General features: G+C 45.8%; 1 protein-coding gene across 1 annotated transcript in view; it reads right to left on the bottom strand.

Annotated features, from left to right (window-relative positions):
- Positions 1-26,768, bottom strand: part of LOC119953774 (dedicator of cytokinesis protein 7-like) — a 328,309-nt gene that overhangs the window by 28,933 nt on the left and 272,608 nt on the right. Inside the window, 8 exon segments of the mRNA XM_038778389.1 lie at positions 1,133-1,369; positions 3,126-3,215; positions 5,887-6,021; positions 7,300-7,431; positions 8,600-8,743; positions 12,219-12,411; positions 13,490-13,590; positions 22,517-22,675. Of these exon segments, the coding sequence (XP_038634317.1) occupies positions 1,133-1,369; positions 3,126-3,215; positions 5,887-6,021; positions 7,300-7,431; positions 8,600-8,743; positions 12,219-12,411; positions 13,490-13,590; positions 22,517-22,675 (1,191 nt within the window).

Here is a 26,768-nt window from a genome sequence, read left to right as displayed (position 1 = left end):
ATGTTAAACTCAAGGAATTGATTTTCTTGGCACCAATGGTGATCAGCAGAGTGATTAGTGAATGGGACTTGATGTGAATAAGAACAAAGTTAACAGAGTTTTGGATGACCTCAATTTTAGGGGAGATATGGGAGAGCAGCAGGTGTGTCTGGAATAGTAATGTCTCGAGGTAACAAAGGCATGAATGGGGGTTTCAGTAGCCAATGGGCTGAGGCAGGGTTAAAGCCAGGCAGTGTTACAGAGGTGTGAATAGGCAGTCTTCCCGATGGTGCAGACAGGTGGTCGGATGCTCATCTTGGGGTTAAATACAACACGGAGGTAGCGAACAGTCTGGTTCAGCCTCTGGTTCCGCTTCACACTGTCGCCAGAGAGATGGATGGAGTCGGCAGCCGGGAAATGGAGTTTGGATTGGGGACCACAAAATCCAATGGCTTCAGTCTTTCCAATATTTGATTGGAGGACATTTCTGCTCCTCCAGCACTGGATGTCAGATAAGCAGTCTGATTATTGAGCAACTGTGAGGAAATTGAGAGAAGTGGTGGTGAGGTAGAGTTGGGCGGTGAGGTAGAGTTGTGCGTCATTAGCGTAAATGTGTAAACTAATGCTGTGCTTTCAGATAATGTCACCAAGGAGGAGCCCATAGATAAGAGGTAGGAAAGGGCCAAGGATAGGTCATTAAGAGTCACCAGAGGTAACTGTGCAGGGGAGGGAAGAGAGGCCAACGCAAGTGATATCCTGACGACAATTAGATGCATTGGGATGGAACAAGGTAAGAGCAGTCCCACCCAGCTGTACAGTGATGGAGAGGCATTGGAGAAGGATGGTGGAGGCAACTGTGTCAAAGGCTGAAGACAGGTCAAGAAGGATGAGGAGGGAAAGTTTACCATGGTCGTGGTCACATTGGATGTCGTTGTGACTTTGATAAGAGCTGTTTCGGTACTTGGCAGGAGCAGAAACCTGATTGGAGAGATTTGAGTATAGAGTTCCAGGAAAGAAGGGAATGGACATGAGAAGCAACGACACATTCAAGGACTTTGAAGAGAGGAAAGTTCAAGATGGGGTGATAGTGTGCAACTGTTAATAACCGAGCCAAGCACTTTCATGTTGGAAACCCTGAGACCGATCACCTCACCTCCTGCCTCTCTATGATACTGATCCTCGTCTTGATGTAAGGGAATGCATGCAGGGTTGTCAGAATGGTTTTACGTTTATACTGCTGGCTGAGCTCTCCATGTGCCCGGCCATTCAATGTATATGGCGTGCTGTAGATGAACCGCCGCACGTTAGAATTCCTCTCATAGTAGGCAACTCGGTTTTTCAGATCGTATTCTTCAAAGTAAGGCTCAACGTAAGTTATTTGTAGGTAGGCCTTCAAAGGAAACAGAGTTTAATTAGTTGAATCATTTTCACTTCTAATTCCTTTCTGACTGAGTTATGAACTGCCAACTAGCAACAGGAACCCTAGCGGATTGTAACCCTTTCTAATACAGGGCCACAGAGACTAATTATGACTTCCTATTCCAATACCAATGCCACAGAACAAGTATTGGTGAAGCAGCACCCAGCCTGTACACAGCCCATCCTCCAGACAGCCTCTCACCCCAGCCGGTACACTCCATCCCCCACACTGCCTCTTCCCCCAGCCTGTACACATCTCAAACCCCAACACTACCTCTCCCCCCCCCCCCCCCCCCAAGCCAGTACACAGCCCATTCCCCACACTGACTCTCCCCGCAGCCTGTACACAGCCCATCCTCCAGACAGCCTCTCACCCCAGCCGGTACACTCCATCCCCCACACTGACTCTCCCCGCAGCCTGCACACAGTCCATCCTCCACACTGCCTCACCTCCCCAGTATGTACACCAGGGGTGGGCAAACTACGGCCCGCGGGCAGCATGCGGCCCGCCAAAGGTCTTTATGCGGCCCACCAAGATCAAGTCATTAAAAAAAATTAAATGTTTTGTTTTTTTTTAATTTAAGGTTAATGGGGGGGGGGGCTGTTGGGTTACTGGTATAGGGTGGATACGTTGACTTGAGTAGGGTGATCATTGCTCGGCACAACATGTGTTTCATGTGAAGTTTCTACTTTAAAATATTAATTAATAAAAATTAATTGCTTTTTTCTTTAAACTGAGTTACTTTGTTTTTCAAATAAATGTGTTTCATGTAAAGTTTCTACTTTAAAATATTAATTAATAAAAATTAATTGCTTTTTTTTTCTTTAAAAACCTTTTATTTTGGCTATTTTAAATATTAATTATTTTACTTAATATACTTTGCGGCCCTTTAAAATTGTGAATTTCTGAATGTGGCCCTTGCACGGAAAAGTTTGCCCACCCCTGATGTACACAGTCCACTCCCCGCACTGCCTCTTCCCCCAGCCTGTACACATCTCAAACCCCAACACTACCTTCCCCCCCCCCCCCCCCCCAGCCAGTACACAGCCCATTCCCCACACTGCCTCTACCCCCAGCCTGTACACAACTCACACCCACACTCTGCCTCTTCCCCCAGCCTGTACACAGCATATTCTCCACATTGCCTTTCCCCCCAGCCGGTACACAGCCCTCCCCACACTGCTCACCCCACAGCCAGTACACAGTCCATCCCCAACACCACCTCTCTTCCCAGCCTGTACACAACTCATACCCCACACTGCCTCTACCCACATGATCAGTGGGACGCCAAGAGGCTTTAAACTGAGTGCTGCTCGAAGCACAGCAGCTGATGGTTTGCATTAACTTCCCCTAGAATTAATTTGATGAGGAAACAGCAACCTCATACAGTTAACACAATGGCTGAGTAACCATAACCATGTGGAATAAAGATGGTCTTGGTATAGTTTCACAGAGAGTAACCCTTGCCCTGCTTGATTTGTTCTTAATCTCGGACAAAGGTTCGGCACAACATCGTGGGCCAAAGGGCCTGTTCTGTGCTGTATTTTCCATGTTTTCTAAATGTTTATATGGCTATGGTGAGATAGCTATTAGTAAACTAGGACAGTATTCATCAGAACAGAGAAGGTTAAAGAGAGAATTGTATTAGGGTTATGTATGCTCTGTGGTTTCTTATTGCCTCATTAATGTTTGCACTTGATGACATTATTGATAGCTGTTTACACACCTTGTTGGGATCCAGGCTTTCTTTCTTAACTGGCAAGGAATCTTTGAGAACCTCCACTTGATCTTTTCCAAACTGCATTTTGTAAAATTCCTGCAACAAAATACACACATTATTTTAAGACTTCTAAACAATGGAGGCCAATCAGTCCATCATAACAGTGTTGAGGCAAACTCTGTATTCGATTCTGCTGCTGTAACCCATCTTTGCCCATGTTCTTCACTATTTTGTCTCTTCAACTGTGTAGTGATAGCACGGTTATAATAATAATAATCTTTATTACCACAAGTAGGCATACATTAACACTGTAATGAAGTTACTGTGAAAAGCCACTAGTCACCACATTCCGGCACCTGTCGGGTACACAGAGGGAGAATTCAGAATATCCAAATTACCTAATAGCACATTTTTCAGGACGTGTGGGAGGAAACCGGGGCACCCAGAGGAAACCCATGCAGACACGGGGAGAACATGCAGACTCTACACAGACAGTGACCCAAGCCAGGAATCGAACCTGGGACCCTAGAGCTGTGAAGCAACAGTGCTACCGTATTGTAATTCACAGACTGACCACCAGGAGTCTCACTAGTATATGAGTGAATGTTAAAGTTAGGTGACCCCTCAGACTGGCTGGAGGGAGCTGGAGAGAGAAGGTACTTGTGCATGATCATACTGTTATTCATCTGTTGTTTTGTATATAGTTTACCCATAGTTAATGTTAATAACTCATTTATAGCTTTAGCTACAAGTATTCTTGTCATATAAATCACGCCATCCAACAAGAACATTACAAACTGTTTGATTAATTCCCTTGTCAAGGCAATGATTGATTTGGACCTATCTGCTATTATACTCCACACACTAATAGCTCTTTCTGCTTTGAATACTGCACCCAACGTAATGGCCCCTGACATAATTCTCTCTTTAACTTTCTTTGTTCTAATGATCACTGTCCGAGTTTACTAATAGCTATCTCACCATAACCATACAAGTTCCCTATTCAGCAAGGCAAAAGTTACTCTCTATGTAACCATGCCAAGTTCCTATTTATTCCACATTGTAATGGTTACTCAGTGTGTCAACTGTATAAGATTGCTGATTGCTCATCAAATTAAGTCAAGGGGAAGTCAGTGCAGACCATCGGCTGCTCTGCTTCCAGAAGCACTCAGCTTAAAGCCTCTTGGCGTCCCAAAAACCACAGGCATTTTTTTGGATTTTGTTTCCCAGTTGTGTCTGCTAGTCTAACCCAAGTTTTCTCCCCACCTCCCCTTAAAGCCGTTCAGTCAGGCTGGAGAAGAGGTTTCATCCTCCCAGTTCTTCACTAAATCATCGCCATTGGCAGGAAATTTGAGCCTGGAGGCATCAGAGCCAAGCCAGCGACGTGTCCTCCCCTCTGGCTTCTTTCACATGCTTCACTGTACAGGCTGCATGGCCAGTGATAAAAGCTAGGGGACCCTGGGTCAGTTACCACCCCAAGTATATCGTATCCAATTGTAGCATCCCTCCAACCTTTCTTAGCTGACTCAGTACGGACATAGAATAGGTCCCATGACCCTCAACGAGACTACGAACTACATCAGATACCTGGCAGGAGCTAGAAGGCTTGTTATTTCAACATTTAAAACACTGCAGCATTAAAATGAGGATCCAAAGCCAGAGATTATGGTATCTTTTGGGCGGCAGGGTAGCACAGTGGTTAGCACTGTTGCTTCACAGCGCCAGGGTCCCGGGTTCGATTCCCGGCTTGGGGCACTGGCTGTGCGGAGTCTGCATGTTCTCCCGTGCCTGCGTGGGTTTCCTCTGAGTGCTCCGGTTTCCTCCCACAAGTCCCGAAAGACGTGGGGCGGAATTCTCCGACGGCGGGATGCAATTCACCGCAATGCGGAGAATAGGCGTCATTGGCGCCGGCATGGTCGGCCGTTGCCAGCCGGGGTATGCGCCAACACTCCGGCCCGGGCCGCGCGCCGATTCTCCGGGCCGGATGGGCTGAGCGGACGTCAACAAAAGCCAAGTCCCGCCGGTGCCGTTCTAACATCCTCTGAGCCGGCGGGGGATGGCGGGACCTCGGTGTTGAAGGGTCCAGGTGTAGCCTGTCGGGGGGGGGGGAGCTTCCGTAGTGGCCTGGCCCGCGATCAGGGCCAAACGATCGCTGAGCCGGCCTCTCTGCCCCTGGCCTCCTTTGCTCCGCGCTGGTTCCTGTAGCCCTGCGCCATTTGGCATCGGGGCCACCGCGGGGAAGAAGGCCACTGCACATACGCTATCTGGCGCCGGCCCAACTGCACGTGCGGACCCCGCGGTGCCGGGTTCAGGCCAGGATCGGCAGCTGGGGCGGTGGAGGCCACTCCAGCGCTGTCTCAGCCCCCTGTGGGCTGCAGAATGGGGTCCCGGTACGGGTGCCGACGCTGGAGTAAAACACTCCTGTTTTTACTCAGGCGTCGACACTTAGCCGCCCGCTGGGAGAATCCCGCCCATGTTGTTAGGTGAATTGGACATTTTGAATTCTCCCTCAGTGTACCCGAACAAGCGCCGGAGTGTGGCGGCTAAGGGTTATTCACAGTAACTTCATTGCAGTGTTAATGTAAGCCTACTTGTGACACTAATAAAGATTGTATTATTATTATAGTGCTTCACTGAGAGCCTGTGTGGAGAGTCAGTGACTCAGTGCTGTTACTGTGTAACCTGGATGTGCACAGATCTTCTCAAGTAGCTTTGCCTCACATTGTTAAATTGCCACATTACGATCTCTGACTGAAAGCGCCATTACCTGTAACTTGCTGGATATTTCCACTAATTTAGTGATCCCCGGCTCCTTGTACACATACTCCTGCTCATCCAACTCTCCGAACAAAGAGCCATAAAATCCCACACGGAAAAATGTTCCAAACATTCTCTTATTATCCTGAAAGAAAATAATAAGAATCATAGATTATCATAGTATTTACAGTGCAGAAGGAGGCCATTCGGCCCATCGAGTCTGCACCGGCTCTTGGAAAGAGCACCCTACCCAAGGTCAACACCTCCACCCTATCCCCATAACCCAGTAACCCCACCCAACGCTAATGCCAATTTTGGACACTCAGGGCAATTTATCATGGCCAATCCACCTAACCTGCACATCTTTGGACTGTGGGAGGAAACCGGAGCACCCGGAGGAAACCCACGGACACACGGGGAGGATGTGCAGACTCCGCACAGACAGTGACCCAAGTCGGAATCGAACCTGGGGCCCTGGAGCTGTGAAGCAATTGTGCTATCCACAATGCTACCGTGCTGCCCCAGATGGGGGAGTTTTCAGAGAAAGACTGGAATTTGTCATTGCGAAGGGTAATTGTGTCATTGCGAAGGGTAATTGCCTCATCAGGTGTTTATTAAAGGGGCTGTCCATCACAAATCTCAGGGTTGAATGGAGCTGGCACACCAGTTACAGCAGGCGGGAGGCCCCACTCTAACCACAGTCCAGCTTCATTCTCCCCACCTACCACAACCTCCACTCTATGCTCAGCTCTCAGACAGTTCAATGTTCCTGTACAAGCCTTCCATTAATCATATAGAATCGTAGGATGGTTACAGCACAGAAGGAGGCCATTCAGCCCCTCATGTCTGCACTGGCCCTCTGCCAGAGCAATTCACTGAGTGCCACTCCCCCACCTTTATCCAGTGGCCCTGAAAATCTTTCCTCTTCAGATACTGATCCAATTCACTTGTCCCATGGTGCTCATGCTGAGGCCTGCAGTGGGGAATTAGCTAGACTAGAATGGTAATTTCCCAATGTGTCCATCAAATAAGCTTCTTCATGCCTGATACTGAATATTGACAGGGTAACCAACTATGGGAGGCATCATAATTGACGTGACCCAAAATACAAGCACATGCAGTTCCCCGCACTGAGATCAGGAGCAGGAAACTTGGCCGATTTTCCCCCTTCTCAGCGAAGTCACTCGGTCATAAGCACTGCTCACTCAGAGGCATGCCCTGATTTTTCCAAATCACGGATTCGCCAAGGAATGTACCGAATAGTAGCCAATCAAAATGCGCAGTGAGGACCATTTCAATCAGGGATAGAGGGGGGGGGAATGTCTCCGGAGCCGATTGGCCGACATTAATGCCAGTACCTGTACTTCCACATCGAACACGGGTTTGGCGGTTACTCACACACTGGCACAAGAGGAGCCATTACCTTACTCAGGATCAGATCAAACGTTTCCTTCAGATTTCCATGAATGACAGATAATTTCTTAATATTCCGATGGAATTCAGCAATTGGAATTATGATCTTGTAAATTTCATAAACTGCTTCATAACATTCTGCCTTTAAAAAACACAAGTGAAAAGTATGTTTTTTTTTTAACAGATACCACAAGGTGAAGATATGAAGTAAATGTCCCATAGTTCATGGTCCGGGCATGCTGTATATTTTAAATGTCAATCTAATTTTTCACAGCTCACAAAGTGAGAAATCAAACATCATCCCAGGTGAGGTGCACAGTGCAATAAATGTGTATAGACATGGAATCAAGGGTCCTCTGCCCGGTGAACCATTGAAGGATCATCTGAGCATACAGAAGAGAGGACGGGTATTTTTGTCGCTGCTGGTCCTTTGCTGGATCATCAAGCAACCACAGGATCGGTACAACCTTCGTTATTTCGTTAAATGCTGTGAAAAACTCACTTGATACTGTGTCATCAAACTCTCCTAGATCTTCCACACATCTGGAATGTATACCAAGTAAAGCATCCTGACACTGCCTCGTCAAGCAATCAGAGAACAGATATGGTTTAAATGCAGTTTAAAATTCCCTCCATAAACTGCAACATCAAACACCCCTTCATCAGGCACAGTACAGGCTGTGTGTCACCTGAAATTGGAGGTGAGCGGGAATGAGAATCAGAGGAATTACATTTACCCCCTGATGCTGAAATCAGTGGAGCTGGGTATTAAATGCAGCCTAAAACAGGACAGTGATAGGTTCTGGTTGCTCTGCATCGCCTTCACCTCCACTAGGTCTGAAATGATAGGGGAGAGCTCCTCAATGATTATTATTTCATATCCAGAGATGAATTTGTGGATTCAGAACCAAGTTCCCATTTGAGAAGCTCACACCGCTGCTCCTTAAAGTGGCATTGGTGGGTTATTGCCTCTGATTTTCGCAGCCCATCTGTACTCCAAATCTAAAAGTGACGCATGCTTGGCCCATCATTCTCTTTCTGGGAAAATTATTGGAGATATCGTCTGTAATCTATTCCCCCTATTCTTACTCCCAAGGGAACATAAAGTGGAGATTCAAGGGCAAAGTTTGCAAGGTGAGATTGCAAGCAAATAAAAAATCCCCGAGAAATCAGGAGCGCTGTCAACCAGATGAGTTGACCACCAAGCTGGATGCTCCATCGAGCACAGAATCATAAAATGCAAACTTGAATCTGATCTGGACAGATCCCTCAGCCATTGTCGCTTAGCTTGATGTAGGTTGGACACATACTCTGTTGAAGAGCTCGACTGCCTCGTCCAGATACTCCAGGAGACCCTCTTCGCTGAAGCAGTTTCCAGTGCAAATGCCCTCCCTCTCCATGGAAAAGACCTCATCACACACCAAAGATTCCTCCAAGACATTGATGGAAATTTTCTGGTGAAGAAAGAAGGTAGAAGATAAATTGCCAACAGCCAATCATAAACCATCAATTGTCTACAACCAATCAGGGATCATTAATGGCAGCGGCTAATCGGACCCTATTGATGGCCAGAAGTCAATCAGAGACCATTGAGTGCCAGTAGCCAAACAAGGTAGCCAGGGGCCAATCAGGTGCCACATATGGCCAGTGGCCAATCAGGGGCCACCTATGGCCAGCAGCCAATCGGGGCCACCTAAGGCCAGCAGCCAATCAGGGGCCACCTATGGCCAGCGCCAATCGGGGACTAACAAGCAGCCAGTATTCAGGTGTTGAAAAAGTTACTGGTTTCAACATCTTACAATAATAAACTCACATTCACTTTTTAAAATGATTTCTTTAAATCACAAACATTAAAATGTAATATTTTGAGATTTGTGAACTAATAAAAAAAAATTAAAAGCGAGTGCTCAAGGGATGACAACTGGGGCAAGTGAACTCGGAAAGGGCCCATCAAACCGTGGCACTGACTAAAGAGGGAGGGAAAGAAGGGCACAGTTGGGCAAAATGAGGGCAGCACCTTTCCAATCCAGAATATCCTGTCAATTCACTGACAGGCAGCTCACTCCTTTATAATAAGGCGCTGACACAGGGATTGGTGCCGCCTCTCTCCTCTTGATCTATTATTCGTCAAGTCTTGAGATGAGGAAGGAATGCAATCCTGTTCCCTGCGGCCCTCATGAAATTAATGAACAAAACGAGGTCCCTAACTAAACCTGGTTCCACATCTACAGACACCAATGTTGGCAGTCGACCTTGAATTGGACACCTCATCCTCAGATACTCTGCATCTCATCCATGGCAAGGCAGCGTGTGAACTGCCAAAGGAATGACCATATGGGGTCTGAAACTCTGAGCTGACCTTTTAGGCCTGGGTGGGGGTACTCCCGGCAGTTTCTGACCTTTTAGAATTCCCTCCCTAAATCTTTCACACACACCCCATCCCCCACCCTCTCTCTCTCTTTCGCCCTTTTAGATGATCCTTGAGAACTATATCTTTGACCAGGTTTTTGAACACCCATTCTAATGACAGGTGGCACTGCATTTTCATCTCCAATTGAGATGTGAGTCGGTCACAAATTCAGAACATATTTTTTTTTTGCTGGATAAACAATTTTCCTCAGCTCTCTTGAGCCCATACCATCTTCACACAAGGCCTTTCCATGGAATGGGGAAGACCTTAGCTGCAAAACACCGCCCCCCCCCCCCCCCCCCCCCCAACATCTTTAGAGGTCAAGTTTGCCATTGTGAGGACTACAGAAAATTGCATTTCCTCCTCCACACAGTTGTCATACGCTGGGGCGGTTTTTGGAGGCCATGAAAAAAATATACCCCCGTGAAGAATTTATGACCACTGTGGGAAGCCTGATGAGGAAACGGGAACATTCTGAAAGGTAAGTGCAAAACGTTTCGATTCTTCAAGTATGACTATTGGATGATGTGTTGTAATGTCAATGTGTTTGAACACCATAATGCATCATAGAGATCTGCTCTGCCAAAGGTACATTAAGCCTTCCATTTACCACCATTGTGCAAATGTCGTCGTGCATTGCAATATTTTTTTCCATTGAAGACAGTAACATATTGCATTAAAAAGTGTGAACAAATGTCCTGTCAGCCCCTCTGTCATGTTTTGTGCTGTAATTTAAATCGACTAGCACTTTGGCTGTTAAAAAAAACTGCGTCAGAAAGTTGAAAAGAATCTCTGCACCTGCTCTCCTTGATTAGCAGACAGGAACTCTGCTTTGAAGTAGAAATGGGAAACTATTCTGTTGTGTCAGTTTCAGGAAATTAACTGGACGTTTCTGTTATGACAACTGTTATGAATGTTTGGCTGTGTTTCAAAAAGTTTAATAACCAATTATCTATTGATCCAAGAATAATTGCAATCAGATGTGGCTTTTTTGGTTTGTTTACAAATCTAATAGGCATTAAAGGATTCATTTGTTTAACATTGGAGTTTCCTTTTCTGAGTATCAATGTAAAGTGATTTTGAATTCAGGGTTTTTATTAGATTATTAGAGGTTTAACTTTTCCCCCCAATGATTATAAAATAATTCCCATTGCTATTGCATGGCTTGTGAGGACTGTACATAGTGGATACTGGATGAATGGCTATGGAGGATACATGGGAGCATAAAAGGAGCCAGACGTGGAAGTAGCATGGGGTAGCATGAGCAATATGAGTGGGCATAGGAGCTGGAAAGGAGGGTAAGGATGCATGGGTGATCTAAAGGCAGTGGGGGGAGGGGGCTGAAAGTTGAGGTTCAGGGAGACTTTCATAGAATTTCATAGAATTTACAGTGCAGAAGGAGGCCATTCGGCCCATTGAGTCTGCACCAGCCCTGGGAAAGGGCACCCTACCAAAACCCACACCTCCACCCTATCGCCATAATCCAGTAATCCCAGGGCAGCACGGTGGCGCAGTGGGTTAGCCCTGTTCCCTCACGGCGCCGAGGTCCCAGGTTCGATCCCAGCTCTGGGTCACTGTCCGTGTGGAGTTTGCACATTCTCCCCGTGTTTGCGTGGGTTTCACCCCCACAACCCAAAGATGTGCTGGTTAGGTGGATTGGCCACGCTAAATTGGCCCTTAATTGGGAAAAAAAATAATTGGGTACACGAAATTTAAAAATAAATAAATAAATAACCCAGTAATCCCACCTAACATTTTTTGGACACTAAGGGCAATTTAGCCTGGCCAATCCACCTAACCTGCACGTCTTTGGACTGTGGGAGGAAACCGGAGCACCCGGAGGAAACCCACGCAGACACTGGGAGAACGTGCAGACTCCGCACCGGCAGTGACCCAAGCAGGAATCGAGCTTGGGACCCTGGAGCTGTGAAGCAACAGTGCTAACCACTGTGCTACTGTGCTGCATGGCTGCTGTGTTGGCCCTCTAAACCGGCTTATCTCCACACCTGCACTCCCTATGCACTCCAACATGCTTGGAAAATGCTGTGCAAACCTGTGTGAAAAGCCAGAAATCCTGGGACAAGACACACTAGGTTGGATGTGCTTTTTGGAAGGTGCAAAAGTGCACAGGTTGGGTTTTCCTGGGTTACAGGAAGATCCAACACATCGTGTCAAACGTTTAAAAAATAAATTTAGAGTACCCAATTCATTTTTCCAATTAAGGGGCAATTTAGCATGACCAATCCACCTAGCCTGCACACCTTTGGGTTGTGTGGGCAAAACTCACGCAAACACGGGGAGTATGTGCAAACTCCACACGGACAGTGACCCAGAGCCGGCATCGAACCTGGGACCTCGGCGCCGTGAGGCCACAGTGATAAACCACTGCGCCACCGTGCCACCCCTTGTCGAACTTTGTTTAATGACACTCCCGTGAAGTGCCCTGGGATGTCTCTCACACAAAAGCTCTTGTAAAGCCGCAGATTGTCTTTGTTTGGCGCACGTTACCAGAAGCTGACCTGGAAATTCACACTGCCCATGGGCAGATGAACAGATCCTTCGACCCGGCTCAAGTATTCTGCCACCAAGGCAGCGCTGTGCACGAAGCAATGAGCCGCCTCGACAAACTGTTTCCTTTCAACGTGCTTCATCGCGATGTTCCGCAGCCACATCAGGCGAAGGTCCAAGTAATTCTGCAGGCATTTTGCAATTCTAGAGGAAAACACAAAGTACTTACTGCAGACAAACATCCTTGCCATTGAATCTGCTCCCGGCTTACAATGTGGTGCAATCTGTCACTGACCCATTCACACTAGGGGTTTGTTCAAAGTCTCTATGGATACCACTCATTTATAAACATTGTCCAGTCTTGTTAATTGGATCAAATTAGGCATGAAACACCCTTCACAATAAATGTCAAAAGGATTTCCAGCTGAACAGCTCCTTGACTCGATGAAAGGTAACAGGGTTCCTGGACTTTTTCCTGCCATTACTGTGAACCTGGAACTAAGTGGAACCATCCATTACATTAGGCCAAACAAAGGAATACAAAGAGCCAGAAAAGGTCATTGTAGTCCATCTGGCTGATCCCAAAGAGATTTTTATGTGGCCAGAACTTGAATAGGACAGAAAGTATTGTTCCCTACAGCACTCCATTCTGAGAAGCGGGTTCCGATTAACAGCAGCTAATACAACGATGCCATAGAAAAAATGAGTCAGAATTTAGGCTTCAGGGCGTGTCTGATGAACGGCTGAGATTTTCAGATGTTGCTGGTTGCCAAATGTGAGGAGATTCAATGGATACCTGTAGCTTACAGCATCTTGACTAAGATGAAATACATGTGCCAATTCTGCCTGCTTTCTTCCCTTCCTTGTCACAAGCCTCTCTGGACCCTGGGAAATGCTTGCCCCTGATGATATCCTCATGACGTGGCTGAGATGGGAGAACACAGGACACTGCCAACTCTTTCACCAGTAGTTTCAGCACCCCATTCCTCTCATCTCAAGAGTCCCAAGATACTGATCTACTCTAACAATAGTTGCTGAACTTTGGCCTGGTCACAACCCCAGGAAGGGGTTACAAGGTCAAAGTTGAATGGATGTTTCAAGTTACATGGACGCTTCTCTCAACAGTACCTAACCAGTGGGCCTCCGGGATACGTGTTGTAACATTTATGAATGGAGAAAATGTATTTGTTAATCAGGTGACTGCTGTTACCAATACATGTGTGTGTGTGCCCTGTGCCCATATATAACGGAGGAGCAGTTTGTTACCTGCAGGATGCATTACCTGTACATCAGGTCAATTTGCATGTCCACATCCTTCAGGAAGTCCTGCAGCTTCACTGTGGCTCCCGATACTACCTTCAGATTCCTTAAAAGCTCTTCCACCTGAAAGATCAGCACTAGTTAAATACTGGTTACCTGACTTGTTTACCAAGTTAATAATACGTCCATGGAGTGACCAACTGTCCAATCATTAAGCACCACATAGAGTGTAACACATTGAGGGTGAGCGGGAGGTGTCAATAGAAAGAGCTAACAAGGATTATACACCCATGTGGTGGGAGGAGAAGGAGAGGTAGAGGGGATAGTGAGGGAAATGTTCGAGGGAGAGGAAGAGAGTAGAGTTAATGCCCCAGAGTGGCAGGGCAGTGCCCCACAGAGCAAGAGTTTGTGTTCTCTCGCATTAATTATGTTTGATTGCATGCAGACGGGGTGCATTATGTGGTGATTCACTTGGAGCTGCACTCATCCAGGCAAGTAGAGAGTATTCCATCACACTGCTGACATGAGCCTTGTAGATTGTGGACAAGCTTTTGGGAGTCAGGAGGTGAATTATATGCCTCAGGAGTCCTAGTCTCTGGCCTGCTCTTGTAGCCATAATTTTCATATGGCTAGTCCAGTCCAGTTTCTGGTCAATGGTAACCTCTAGGATGTTGACAGTGCGAAGGAACAATGCTCCACAGTATGAAAGAGAGTGTCCCACAATGCAAAGAGGCAGTGCCCCGCAGTACCAAAGAGGCAGTGCCCCACAGTACCAAAGAGGCAGTGCCCCACAGTACCAAAGAGGCAGTGCCCCAGAGTACCAAAGAGGCAGTGCCCCACAGTACCAAAGAGGCAGTGCCCCACAGTACCAAAGAGGCAGTGCCCCACAGTACCAAAGAGGCAGTGCCCCACAGTACCAAAGAGGCAATGCCCCACAGTACCAAAGAGGCAATGCCCCACAGTACCAAAGAGGCAGTGCCCCACAGTACCAAAGAGACAGTGCCCCACAGTACCAAAGAGGCAGTGCCCCACAGTACCAAAGAGACAGTGCCCCACAGTATGAAAGAGGCAGTGCCCCACAGTACCAAAGAGGCAATGCCCCACAGTATGAAAGAGGCAGTGCCCCACAGTACCAAAGAGGCAATGCCCCACAGTACCAAAGAGGCAGTGCCCCACAGTACCAAAGAGACAGTGCCCCACAGTACCAAAGAGGCAGTGCCTCACAGTACCAAAGAGACAGTGCTCCACAGTATGAAAGAGAGTGTCCCACAATGCAAAGGGGCAGTGCCCCACAGAACAAAATGTCGTGAAAGCAAAAATGTAAGTTCTTCATGTCCAAAGGGGAGAGAAACCAGTGTTCGCATTGTTCACTAGTGGTAGTCTGGGTTTAAATTCCAGAACTATCTTTAGCTATGCGCGATTGCGATTTCCCAATATTCTGCCAGGTCAGGAAAGCAGGAATGGGAGCAGGGGGCCATTTGCCTCACTGAAGGCAAATCAGTTGAAGTGGAGCAGCAATTGTAGTGAAAAAGAAAGGAACTGTATTTATGTAGCACCTTTCGTTTAAGACGTTATGGTCGATATTGATTGCCCATCTCTAGTTTCTCTGAGAAGGCAAGGGCCAAGGAATTTTACATCCAATGAAGTGCTTTTGAACTGCAGTCCACTGCAGTAATGTAAGGAAACTTGCCAATCAATCTGTGCACAGTAATATCCCACAAACAGCAGGGAATAGATGACAAGATTGTTTTTAAAGTGATGTTGCTTGAGGACCTAAGGGTCATTGAGGAGAATTGTTTTTCACCCAGGGTCCAGAACTCCCTGCCTGAAGGAGAGGCGGAAACCCCACTGCACTGAAAGATTATTTGGATGTGCACTTGAATTGCTGTAAATAACAGGGCTGAGTAGCAAGAGCTGTAAAGTGGGATTGGACTGGGTTGCTATTTAACAGATGGTACAGACACAATGGGCCGAATGGACCGTGTGCTGCAAATTATCTACGTTCCCATGAACGAATGTGGGCCGGGAACCAGGAGAACTCTCCTGCTCGTCTTCAAGCCACCTTCTACGTTCACCCAAGAATGCAGACAGGAGCATTACTGTAACACACTATCCCCTCAGTGCTGCAGTGAAGTGCTGGCATAGCTTACTGTGACTCAGAGCGCCGCTACCGAGACACTGCTGGCATCTTGGAAACAGGAAGCAGCTGCTCTCGGCCCTCTGCCAGAGATTAACTGACACTCTGGGTCCATTTAGAGCTTCAAACACAGGTGCATTAGGCACACAAAAGGATTGTTGGAACCAGTTCATACACATTTCCGGAAATTGTTCGACCGGATGTTTCCCTAAGGATCCTGAAGCTGGTGATGTAAACAGTGTGCCGCTTTCGAGCTCGTCATCGGTTTAACTTGAGGAAAAACTCCGATTAACTCTGAATGGAACTTCTGACCACTGGAAATAAGAAACAGAGATCGGAAAGCTAGTGAGAGATGGGCACCAATTATTGCTGCTAGGCAGCGAGAGAGAGAGAAAGAGTGAGAATGAGAGAGAGACAGGATTCTAGGATAAATAAGGCAGGGGAGGGAGGGGGAGATGTGGAAGATTTGATTCTGGTATATTTTCCTGTAAGAATAAAACCAGATCATGAAACTGTCCATAATTCTTTGATCGCAACTCACAGGGAAAGTCCACCAGCAGAGGCCACACATCGCAAGCAGGCCAAGTAAAATGTTACTATGTCATTCGTGAGTCGGTGTTGCCAATTTTCCAAGGTTGTCCTGGAGTCTCCCTGAACTAAAGCTTGACAGTGGATGAATTATTAACACAAGATAGAAATAAAGATGTACGACTTGATTGCCATCACGTAGACGTGGCAGCAGGGTCACCAACCTGAATATTGAAAGGTATTTCACATTTTGAAAAGATAGGAAGCTAGGAAAAGGTAGTGGGGTGTCTCTCTTAATTACGAATGTCATTAGTAAATTAGCGAAAAGAACAAGATACAGAATCAGTTTGGGTAGAGATAAGAAATAGTAACGGTAGAAGGTCACTTGTGGGAGTAGTTTACAGGACCCCTAAAAATAGGTACACTAGGGCAGCACGGTGGCGCAGTGGTTGGCATTGCTGCCTCACGGCACCAAGGTCCCAGGTTCGATCCTGGCTCTGGGTCACTGTCTGCGCGGAGTTTGCACATTCTCCCAGTGTTTGCGTGGGTTTCGCCCTCACAACCCAAAGATGTGCAGGGTAGGGGGATTCCACGCTAAAATTGACCCTCAATTGGATAAAATTAATTGGGTACTCTAAATTTCATAATTTTTTAAAAAAATAGTTACACTATCGAACCAGAGTATACAGGAAGAAATGAATAGGGTTTGTAAGAAAGGTACCGTTTTAGTCCATAGAATCCATATCGATAGAATCCCTACTGTGCAGGAGGAGGCCATTTGGGCGATCATGTCTGCAACGACCCTCTGAAACAACACCCTACCTAGGCCCACTCCCTTGCCCTATTCCCCGTAACCCCATCAAACCTGGACATTTCTGGATACTATGGGCAATTTTAGCATGGCCAATCCACCTAACCCTCACATCTTTGGACTGTGGGAGGAAACTGGAGCACCCAGGGGAAACCCACGCAGACACAGGAGAACGTGCAAACTCCACATTCACCCAAGTTGAAAATTGAACCTGGGTGCCTAGCGCTGTGAGGCAGCAGTGCTAACAACTGTGCCATCGGGTTACCCTAATCATTGGTGACTTTAATCTACATGTAGATTGGATGAATCAGATGAGTAAAGGAATCTGGAAAAATTAGTTCATAGACTGTGTTCAAGACTATTTCTTAAGAGAAGTGCATTCTAGTAGCAAGCAGGGAGCAGGCTATTCCAGACCTGGTAATGAGCAGGGAGACAGAATTAATCAATAACCTCATGGGAAAGGAGCAACTGGGTAACAGTGATCACAATATGATAGAATTTCACATTCCATTTGAATGGAGTAAGTGTAAGTCTAAGACAAGTGTTTTAAACCTGATTAAAGGTAATTATTAGGGTATGAAAGCAGAGTTAGCTAAAGTGAAGTAGAAAACTAGGTTAAAGGCAGCACAGTCGAGATGCAAGAATAGACTTTTAAGGAGATATTTAATAACTCTCAGCATTAATCCGGGTAAGAAAATAAAAAGACTAAATAAGGAAGTTAAGGATTGTATCAAATTGAAAAACCACAATATGAATCTGTAGAGATAAGTGGTAGGTTAGTAGATTGGTCAGATTTTAAGAGCCAGGAAAAAGTGACTAAAAAAATAATAAAGGAGCAAGTTTAGTCTGAAAGAAAGCTAGCTAGCAATATCAAAACAAACAGTAAGAATTTCAACAAGTATTTAAATAAGAAAAGGTATGTTGTTCCGCTGAAGAGTAAATTTGGGGAATTAATAATAGAAAAAAAAGAAATGGCAGAGTTGTTGAACAAGTATTTTGTGACTCTCTTCACTTGAGACACCCCAAAGATTTTTGAAAATTAAGAAGTGAACAATCATCATCACAGGGAAAAGATGCTGGCAAACTATTAGACCTAACGGCTGACAAGTCCCAGAACCAGATGGTTTGCATGCTATGGTCTTAAAATAAGTGAATGTAGAGATAGTAGATGCATTGTTTAGAATCTTCCAAAAATCATTAAATTCTGAAAGGGTCCTAGCAGTCTGCAAAACAATATAACACCTTTGTTCAAGAAAAGAGGGGAACAGCTAGCTGGAAACTATGGGCCAGTTTGCCCAACATGTGTCAGAGGGAAAGTGCTACAATCCATTAGCAAGGAGGTTGGAGCAGGATACTTAGAAAATCAATGTGTGACCAGGCAGATTCAACATGCTTATGTGGAAAGAAAATAGTGTTTTATTTATTTCCATTTTTTGAGAAAGTAACAAGCAAGGTGGACAAAGGGAAACATGTTGATGTGAGGCACTTGGATTTTCAAAAGATATTTGATAAGGTGTCGCATCAAAGGTTACAACAAAAGGTAAGAGCACCAGCTCCAGAGGGCAATATATTAGAATCATAGAATTTACAGTGCTGAAGGAGGCCATTCGGCCCATCGAGTCTGCACCAGCCCCTGGAAAGAGCACCCGACCTAAGCCCACACTTCCACCCTATCCCCGTAACCCCACTTACCCTTTTTGGACACTAAGGGCAATTTATCATGGCCAATCCACCTAACCCGCACATCTTTGGACTGTGGGAGGAAAGCGAAGCACCCGGAAGAAACCACGCACACACGGGGAGAACGTGCAGACTCCGCACAGACCAGTAACCCAAACCAGGAATTGAACCTGGGACCCTGGAGCTGTGAAGCAACTGTGCTAACTACTATGCTACCGTGCTGCCCTGTAGATAAAGGATTTAGCGTAGATAAAGGATTTGTTATCTAACAGGAAGCAGACAGTAGGGATAAACTGATCTTTTTTGGGTTGGCAAGCTCAAACGAGTGGAATGTCACAGGCGTCAGTGCTGGGGCCTCAATTATTTAGTCGATATCAATGGCTTGGGTGAAGGAACCTAAGGTGTGGTAGCTAAATTTGTCAATGACACCAATATCAGTAGGAAAGTAAGTGGTCAAGAGGAGATAGAGAGTCTGCAAAGGGATATAGACAGGTTGAGTGAGTGGGCAATCATTTGGCAAATAAGTGCAATGTGGGAAAATGTGAACTTGTTCACTTTTGCAGTAAGAATAGAAAAGCAGAATATTATTTAAATGGAGAGAAAATGTTGAACTTGATGGTTCAGAAGGTCTGGGTGTGTTAGAACCATAGAATGCCTACAATGCAGAATGAGGCCATTCAGCCCATCGAATCTGCACCGACCCTCTGAAAGAGCACCCTACCTAGGCTCACTCCCCCACCCTATCTCCATAACCCCTCCTAACCCGCACTTGTCTGGACACTAAGGGGTAATTTAGCATGATCAATCCACCTAACATCTTTGGACTGCGGGAGGAAACTGGAGCAGCCGGAGGAAACCCACACAGACACGGGGAGAACGTGCCAACTTCACCACATACAGTCACGCAAGGTCGGAATCGAAGGTGAGGCAGCAGTGCTAACTGCCATACCCCCATGAGATTCTTGGTACATGAATCACAAACAGTTAAACTGCAAGTACAGGAAGTGATTAGTATGGCAAATGGAATGTGGCGTTTAGTGCAAGGGTAATGGAATATAAAAATAAGGAAGCTTTACCGCAGCTGCACAGGGTATTGGTGAGACCACATCTGTCATACTGGGCGGAATTCTCTGCTTGTGCTGATACCAAAAATTCCCGTCCAAGGTCAATGGGCCTTTCAATGGTCTATCAAATTGTCCATCTCAGGGTGGCACGATGGTGCAGTGGTTAACACTGCTGCCTCATGGCACTGAGGACCCGGGTTCGGATCCTGGCCCCGGGTCACTGTCCGTGTGGAGTTTTCGCATTCTCCCCGTGTTTGCGTGCGTCTCACCCCCACAACCCAAAGACGTGCAGGGTAGGTGGATTGACCACGCTAAATTGCCCCTTAAATGGAAAAAAAAGAATTGGGTACCCTAAATTTATATATTTTTAAAAATTGTCCGCCCTGCCCGGGACAATTCGCGCGGCGGGCTAGACCGGAAAGTTTACCCCACCGTGTACGGTTTTGGTCTCTGTGGTAGTCACCACTGTTGTATTGTATATACCGCATATGAGGTGTATTACGGTAAGGCCCCTGTACTACAGGTACAGGGGTAGATCCCTGTCTGCTGGCTCCGCCCAGTAGGCGGAGTATAAATGTGTGGGCTCTCCGAGCAGCAGCCATTTCGGCAGCAGCTGCGGGAGGCTACACATCTCTGCGTAATAAAGCCTCAATTACACTCTACTCTTGTCTCGTCGTAATTGATAGTGCATCAGTCTCCTTATTTAAAAACAAGATAAAATTGAGTTAGAAACTGCTCAGAGAAAGTTCATGTGACTCATCCTCGCAAGAAAGGGGTTATGTTAAAAAGAAAAGTTGAAGAGATTGGGCCTATACCCTCAGAATTTGATAGAATGAGAGGCGATATTATTGAAACATACAAGATCCTGAGGGGACTTAACAGCTTAGATAGTGGGAGAGACTAGAATTAGGACTCAAACTTTAAGATGGAGGAGAATTCTTTTTTTCTCGAGAAGGTTGTTATTCTGTGGAACTTTCTTCCCCAGAAAGCAGTGGAGGTTGGGTCATTGAATTTATTCAAGGCTGAGTTAGACGGGTTTTTGATAAGGCAAGGGACACATGAGGGACAGGCAGGAAAATTAAGTCGAGACCACAGACAAATCATCCACGATCAATCACCACTGAATGGTGGAGCAGGCTCAAAGAGCTGAATGGCTGACTTCTACTTCTGACCTATGCAACTGTGTTCCGTGGAAGCAATCAGGAAGAAAAATCATAGCGATATCAAATAACATCACGCCTTTTCCATATTCTTAGAATGCTCTCACAATGAATTATTGCAATATCGGAAATAGAAAAGATTGCTGTTAATTGGGTGGGGCAGTGGAAGTGAGGGTTCATATGATGTAAGTTCCATGATTATATCCAAATAGAGTAGGCAACTATACCATGAGCTGAGATGTATTACTGCAAGTTTTATGTGCCAAATGGAAAGTACCAACCAATACACAGTGTCAAAATATGCGTCTACATTAGAAGAGGCATCACTTTTATAACAAGCACTTAAAGAGGTACAGCAAACCGAACGGAGCAAAATAACCCAAAATAGTAGCCCTTTAAATATTTGCCACCTTGCCATTGTTGTCATGTCAACCATTGATTTCAAGGAAAAAAACATTATTTATCTCGCACCCGAATAATAACATAATAACCTTTTATTGTCACAAGTATGAAGTTACTGTGAAAAGCCCCTAGTCTCCACATTCTGGCGCCTGTTCGGGTAAGCTGGTACGGGAATTGAACCCGCGCTGCTGGCCTTCTTTTGCATCACAAACCAGCTGTCTAGCCCACTGAGCTCAGGATATCCCAAAGCATTTTATGGCCAATTAATGATTTTCTCGGCAAAAGTTCTATCCAACTTTCTCACAAGATCCCATAGATAAGTGATCAGTTAATCACTGTTTAGTGGTGTTGGTTAAATGTTGGGTTGTGACACTGAGAGGATATATCCGATGTACTAGCATCAGAGTCTCAGGATATTTTACGTGTACTTCTGGTAGCAGGTTTTGCGCAGTTGAAGGTCTTGTTCGAAAGGTGGATGAGGATAGGGCGTGTGATGTTGAATAGGTCTCCTGCATCCGTGTGCTGTAATATGAGAAAAGCATTGCCGCACACTGAGTGAAAGACAGTTCCTAAATTCCAGAGGATTGAGAGATGATCCTTACACTCCAGAGAGTGAGATTGTTTTTTTAAATTGTAATAATTATTACTATTGTTACTATAAGATCACCAGAGTCAATTTTCCTGGCCTGGTCCCTAGTTTGAAAGGCATTAGCTGATATAAGAGTCGGCGATAAAGAGAGGACCCTCATGGACTAGAAGATTGGCAGCAGTCCAGGGGTAGCTTTAAGAGAGAGAAGGATGCCAAGGTCTATTTTATTGACAGTACCTCCCCGCACACCTTAACCAGGATGAGTCTTTCCTGGCTGCCAGTCTTCAACTGCTCACAAAAGGTCCCAAAGGCTGCTCTCCAGACGATTGCAGGCAGGTCTCACAGGTCTACCACTGTGCTGTTTTCTTGACCTGCCAGTTTAAGCCTAACCAGAGGGTGGGGTCTGTGTCTGGGATGCCCGAGGGCAATATTAGTGGCCTTGGCTAGGAACTAGCTGCATTCCTGAGCCTGGGTAGGCACAACTCATATTGACCATGCTGCTCCAGTCAACTGCATAAACGCGGACCAGAAAATTTGTCCCCACCACATTTTCAACTGACAACACTGGTGCACAACAGATTATAAATCTCACCATTCTTACACAACAAATATATCATCTGCACTTTACTTGTTCTGTGATTAGATTTGAGGTCCCTTTAAGGTTCAGAGTTACCTTACCTGTGTCAGGAAGCCGGTGCTCTGCATGGCTCTATCTGTCTCCAGGTAAATTAGGATTGTCTCAATGGATTTCTGGAGACAGGACTCATCCTGATTCGATATTTTTTCCGCTAAGGATGCCAGAGACAAGGTGATGTACATTTTCATTCTCGAAAAGTGCTAAGCGTAAGAAGTTCCAGGTTAGTCAGCACAGAAAATTCAAAGTGCACGGAAAATATTCAAATCCACATTAATATAATTTGACCCTCATCAATCCCCTAACCTGCTGAGCAAGCAACATAGGGACTATGAATTCAATTCCCATTATAGCAAGTTGTCACTCAATAAATTTGCTCACTTTGTATGCGCAAACTTCTGTGTGAGCAAAAAACCCAACCAGTTCATTAATGTCTTTCATCCTTAACCCAGTTTGGCCTACATGTGACTCCAGGCCCACGCGATTTACTGTTAACACCTTCTCAGAGAAATCGGGCAATAAATGTGGCTTTAACATCTGAAGTTAAAAGATCCAGATTTCTTTGCTGTTGATTTTCCTCTTTCCTATTGTTTGACATCTCCTCCCCCCACTATATGTATTCATCTGTAAGCATATCTGCTGCAGCTCAAACCACTGACGTACTTTGACCCCTGCGCTACTCGCCAGTGAACCCTTGCCATGTCAGTGTAGCTCGCTTTCCGAATGCCCTTTGCTCCCTCCATTTTGGTTAATTTTCAATCCACCTCAGCAGCTGGCCTTCTATGTCTTGAGAAGTGATTATTAACTGCCCCTCAGTTTTTTTTTCTTTTTTTTATCAATTTAGTGTACCCAATTCATTTTTTCCAATTAAGGGGCAATTTAGCGTGGCTAATCCACCTAGCCTGCACATCTTGTGGGGGCGCAATCCACGCAAACACGGGGAGAATGTGCAAACTTCACAAGGACGGTGACCCAGAGCCAGGATCGAACCTGGGACCTTGGCGCCGTGAGACTACAGGGCTAACCCACTGCGCCACCGTGCTGCCCACGTCCCTCGGTATTAAAGAGCTCACGAAGATTTATCGGTACATAATCTCTACAGTCAACAGGGTTGTTATTTAGCTCTGTTGGCTGGACGCCAGAATGGTGTTGCAGAGCAAGGCCAACAGCGCAGGTTCAATTCCCATACTGGCTGAGGTTATTCATGAAGGCTTCATCTTCTCAATCTTGCCCCTCGCCTGAAGTGTGGTGACCCTCAGGTTAAATAACCACCAGTCAGCTATCCCCCCTCAAGGGGAAAGCAGCCTGTGGTCATCTGAGATTGGGCGACTTAACTTCTATTTCCTCAAGGAGTTTTGAGTAAATTGTCAGGCAAGGCCTGATCCCTCCTCAGATGACAAGTAGTGATAGAAATACTGATCTGAGGTTTCATATTGGTTGCACGGATGCTGAGTAGGATAGTCTTTTGCTATTGACTCTTTTAATCAATCTCTGTTTAACACGGCTTCTACTTACCATATTACAGGCCAGCGCCCCTCCCCCACAATTAATCAGAATTACTCATATAGAACAGAACATAGAACATTACAGCGCAGTACGGGCCCTTCGGCCCTCGATGTTGCGCCGACCTGTGAAACCATCTGAAGCCTATCTGACCTACACTATTCCATTTTCATCCATATGTCTATCCAGTGACCACTGAAATGCCCTTAAAGTTGTCGAGTCTACTACTGTTGCAGGCAGGGCGGTCCACACCCCTACTACTCTCTGAGTAAAGAAACTGCCTCTGACATCTGTCCTATATCTACCACCCCTCAATTTAAAGCTATGTCCCCTCGTGTTGGTCATCACCATCTGAGGAAAAAGACTCTCACTGTCCACCCTATTTAACCCTCTGACTATCTTATATGTCTCTATTAAGTCACCTCTCAGCCTTCTCCTCTCTAACGAAAACAACCTCAAGTCCCTGAGCCTTTCCTCGTAAGACCTTCCCTCCATACCAGGCAACATCCTAGTAAATCTCCTCTGAACCCTTTCCAAAGCTTCCACATCCTTCCTATAATGTGGTGACCTGAACTGCACGCAGTACTCCAGGTACGGCCGCACCAGAGTTTTGTACAGCTGCAGCATGACCTCGTGGCTCCGAAACTCAATCCCCCTACTGATAAAGGCTAGCACACCATATGCCTTCTTAACAGCCCTATTAACCTGGGTGGCAACTTTCAGGGATTTATGTACCTGGATGCCGAGATCTCTCTGTTCATCTACACTACCAAGAATCTTGCCATTAGCCCAGTACTCTGCATTCCTGTTACTCCTTCCAAAGTGAACCACCTCACACTTTTCCGCATTCAACTCCATCTACCACCTCTCAGCCCAGCTCTGCAGCTTATCTATGTCCCTCTGTAACCTATAACATCCTTCAGCACTATCCACAACTCCACCGACCTTCGTGTCATCTGCAAATTTACTAACCCATCCTTCTACACCCTCTTCCAGGTCATTTATAAAAATGACAAACAGCAGTGGCCCCAAAACAGATCCTTGCGGTACACCACTAATAACTGAACTCCAGGATGAACATTTGCCATCAACCACCACCCTCTGTCTTCTTTCAACTAGCCAATTACTGATCCAAATCGCTAAATCACCTTCAATCCCATACTTCCGTATTTTCTGCAATAGCCTACCGTGGGGAACCTTATCAAATGCCTTACTGAAATCCATATATACCACATCAACCGCTTTACCCTCATCCACCTGTTTGGTCACCTTCTCAAAAAACTCAATAAGGTTTGTGAGGCATGACCTACCCTTCACAAAACCGTGTTGACTATCGCTAATCAACTTGTTCTTTTCAAGATGATTATAAACCCTATCTCTTATAACCTTTTCCAACATTTTACCCACAACCGAAGTAAGGCTCACAGGTCTATAATTACCAGGGTTGTCTCTACTCCCCTTCTTGAACAAGGGGACAACATTTGCTATCCTCCAGTCTTCCGGCACTATTCCTGTCGACAAAGACGACATAAAGATCAAGGACAAAGGCTCTGCAATCTCCCTGGCTTCCCAGAGAATCCTAGGATAAATCCCATCTGGCCCAGGGGACTTATCTATTTTTACACTTTCCAAAATTGCTAACACCTCCTCCTTGTGAACCACAATCCAATCTAGCCTGGTCGACTATACCTGAGTATTCTCCTCGACAACATTGTCTTTCTCCAGTGTAAACACTGACGAGAAATATGACTGTGCACTGCTGTCCTCTCTCTGCCCACCAGCCCTCCCCAATGACGTCCACCTTTATTACCTAGCAGGTAGCTGATCTGTCACCTCCATGTGTACCAATTTGCAAAACTAACAACACAAAACAAGCCTCAAATGTAGTTCTTATGACACATGAAGACAAATGTTACACTTTAGGTACCATGGCACTGGGGCTTTTCATTACTGAAGCTGTAGGTATGTACAGCTTTATCAAGGAAAAGTGGTTCAATGTCAACAAAAAGGAGGTGTGTAGCTGTAGCAAAGCTATTGTAATTACTGAAGGCAGATTTATTGTTCAAGAAATCTGAGTAAGTTTTGTTTTTCACACTTTATTTACTTTTATTTTGAAACCTGTCGTAATCAAATGATGTACAGATGTATCTGATGGGGAAATGAACAGAGTAGGGACTTCTGTGCAATGTCACAGGGTGAAGTTAAATTTGACCTCTCTGCTGGACCATTCTAGGGTTCAAAGTGGATTTAACATCTTCTGTTGTCCCAGCAGATGGAGAAATATTTTGAGTACCATGTGTCATTGCTACCACCAGGAATGTTTCAACTTCCTTTGCACCTTAAATCTGCCACAATCTGCCTATCTTTTGTCCTGAAAACATATAATTACTAAATTCTGCAATCATTAAGGAATGCAGTAAATTGTGAAAAATGCACCAGGACTGTACATCAACAGAAGGTGTGTTTCTAGCCCAGGGTTTGCAATCAGTGAAACTCTTCCTGGTTATTGATGTCACTTTGACATTACCCCATGGATGTTAACTGCTCCAGGACAGATAACTATCTCACATTTCTGGGTGGCATGGTGAGACAGTGGATAGCACTGCTGCCTCACAGAGCCAGGGACCCGGGTTCGATTCTGACCTCGGGTAACTGTCTGTGTGGAGTTTGCACGTTCTCCCAGTGTCTGCCTGGGTTTCCTCCGGGTGCTCCGGTTTCCTCCCACAGTCCAAAGATGTGCACGTTAGGTGAATTGGCCATGCTAAATTGCCCCTTAGGATGGAGTTACAGGGC

This window comes from Scyliorhinus canicula, chromosome 18 (assembly GCF_902713615.1).
Source record: "Scyliorhinus canicula chromosome 18, sScyCan1.1, whole genome shotgun sequence".
NCBI classification, from domain to species: Eukaryota; Metazoa; Chordata; class Chondrichthyes; order Carcharhiniformes; family Scyliorhinidae; genus Scyliorhinus; species Scyliorhinus canicula.
Note: the sequence above shows the minus strand (reverse complement) of the source record. Positions and strands in the feature narration are given on the sequence as shown.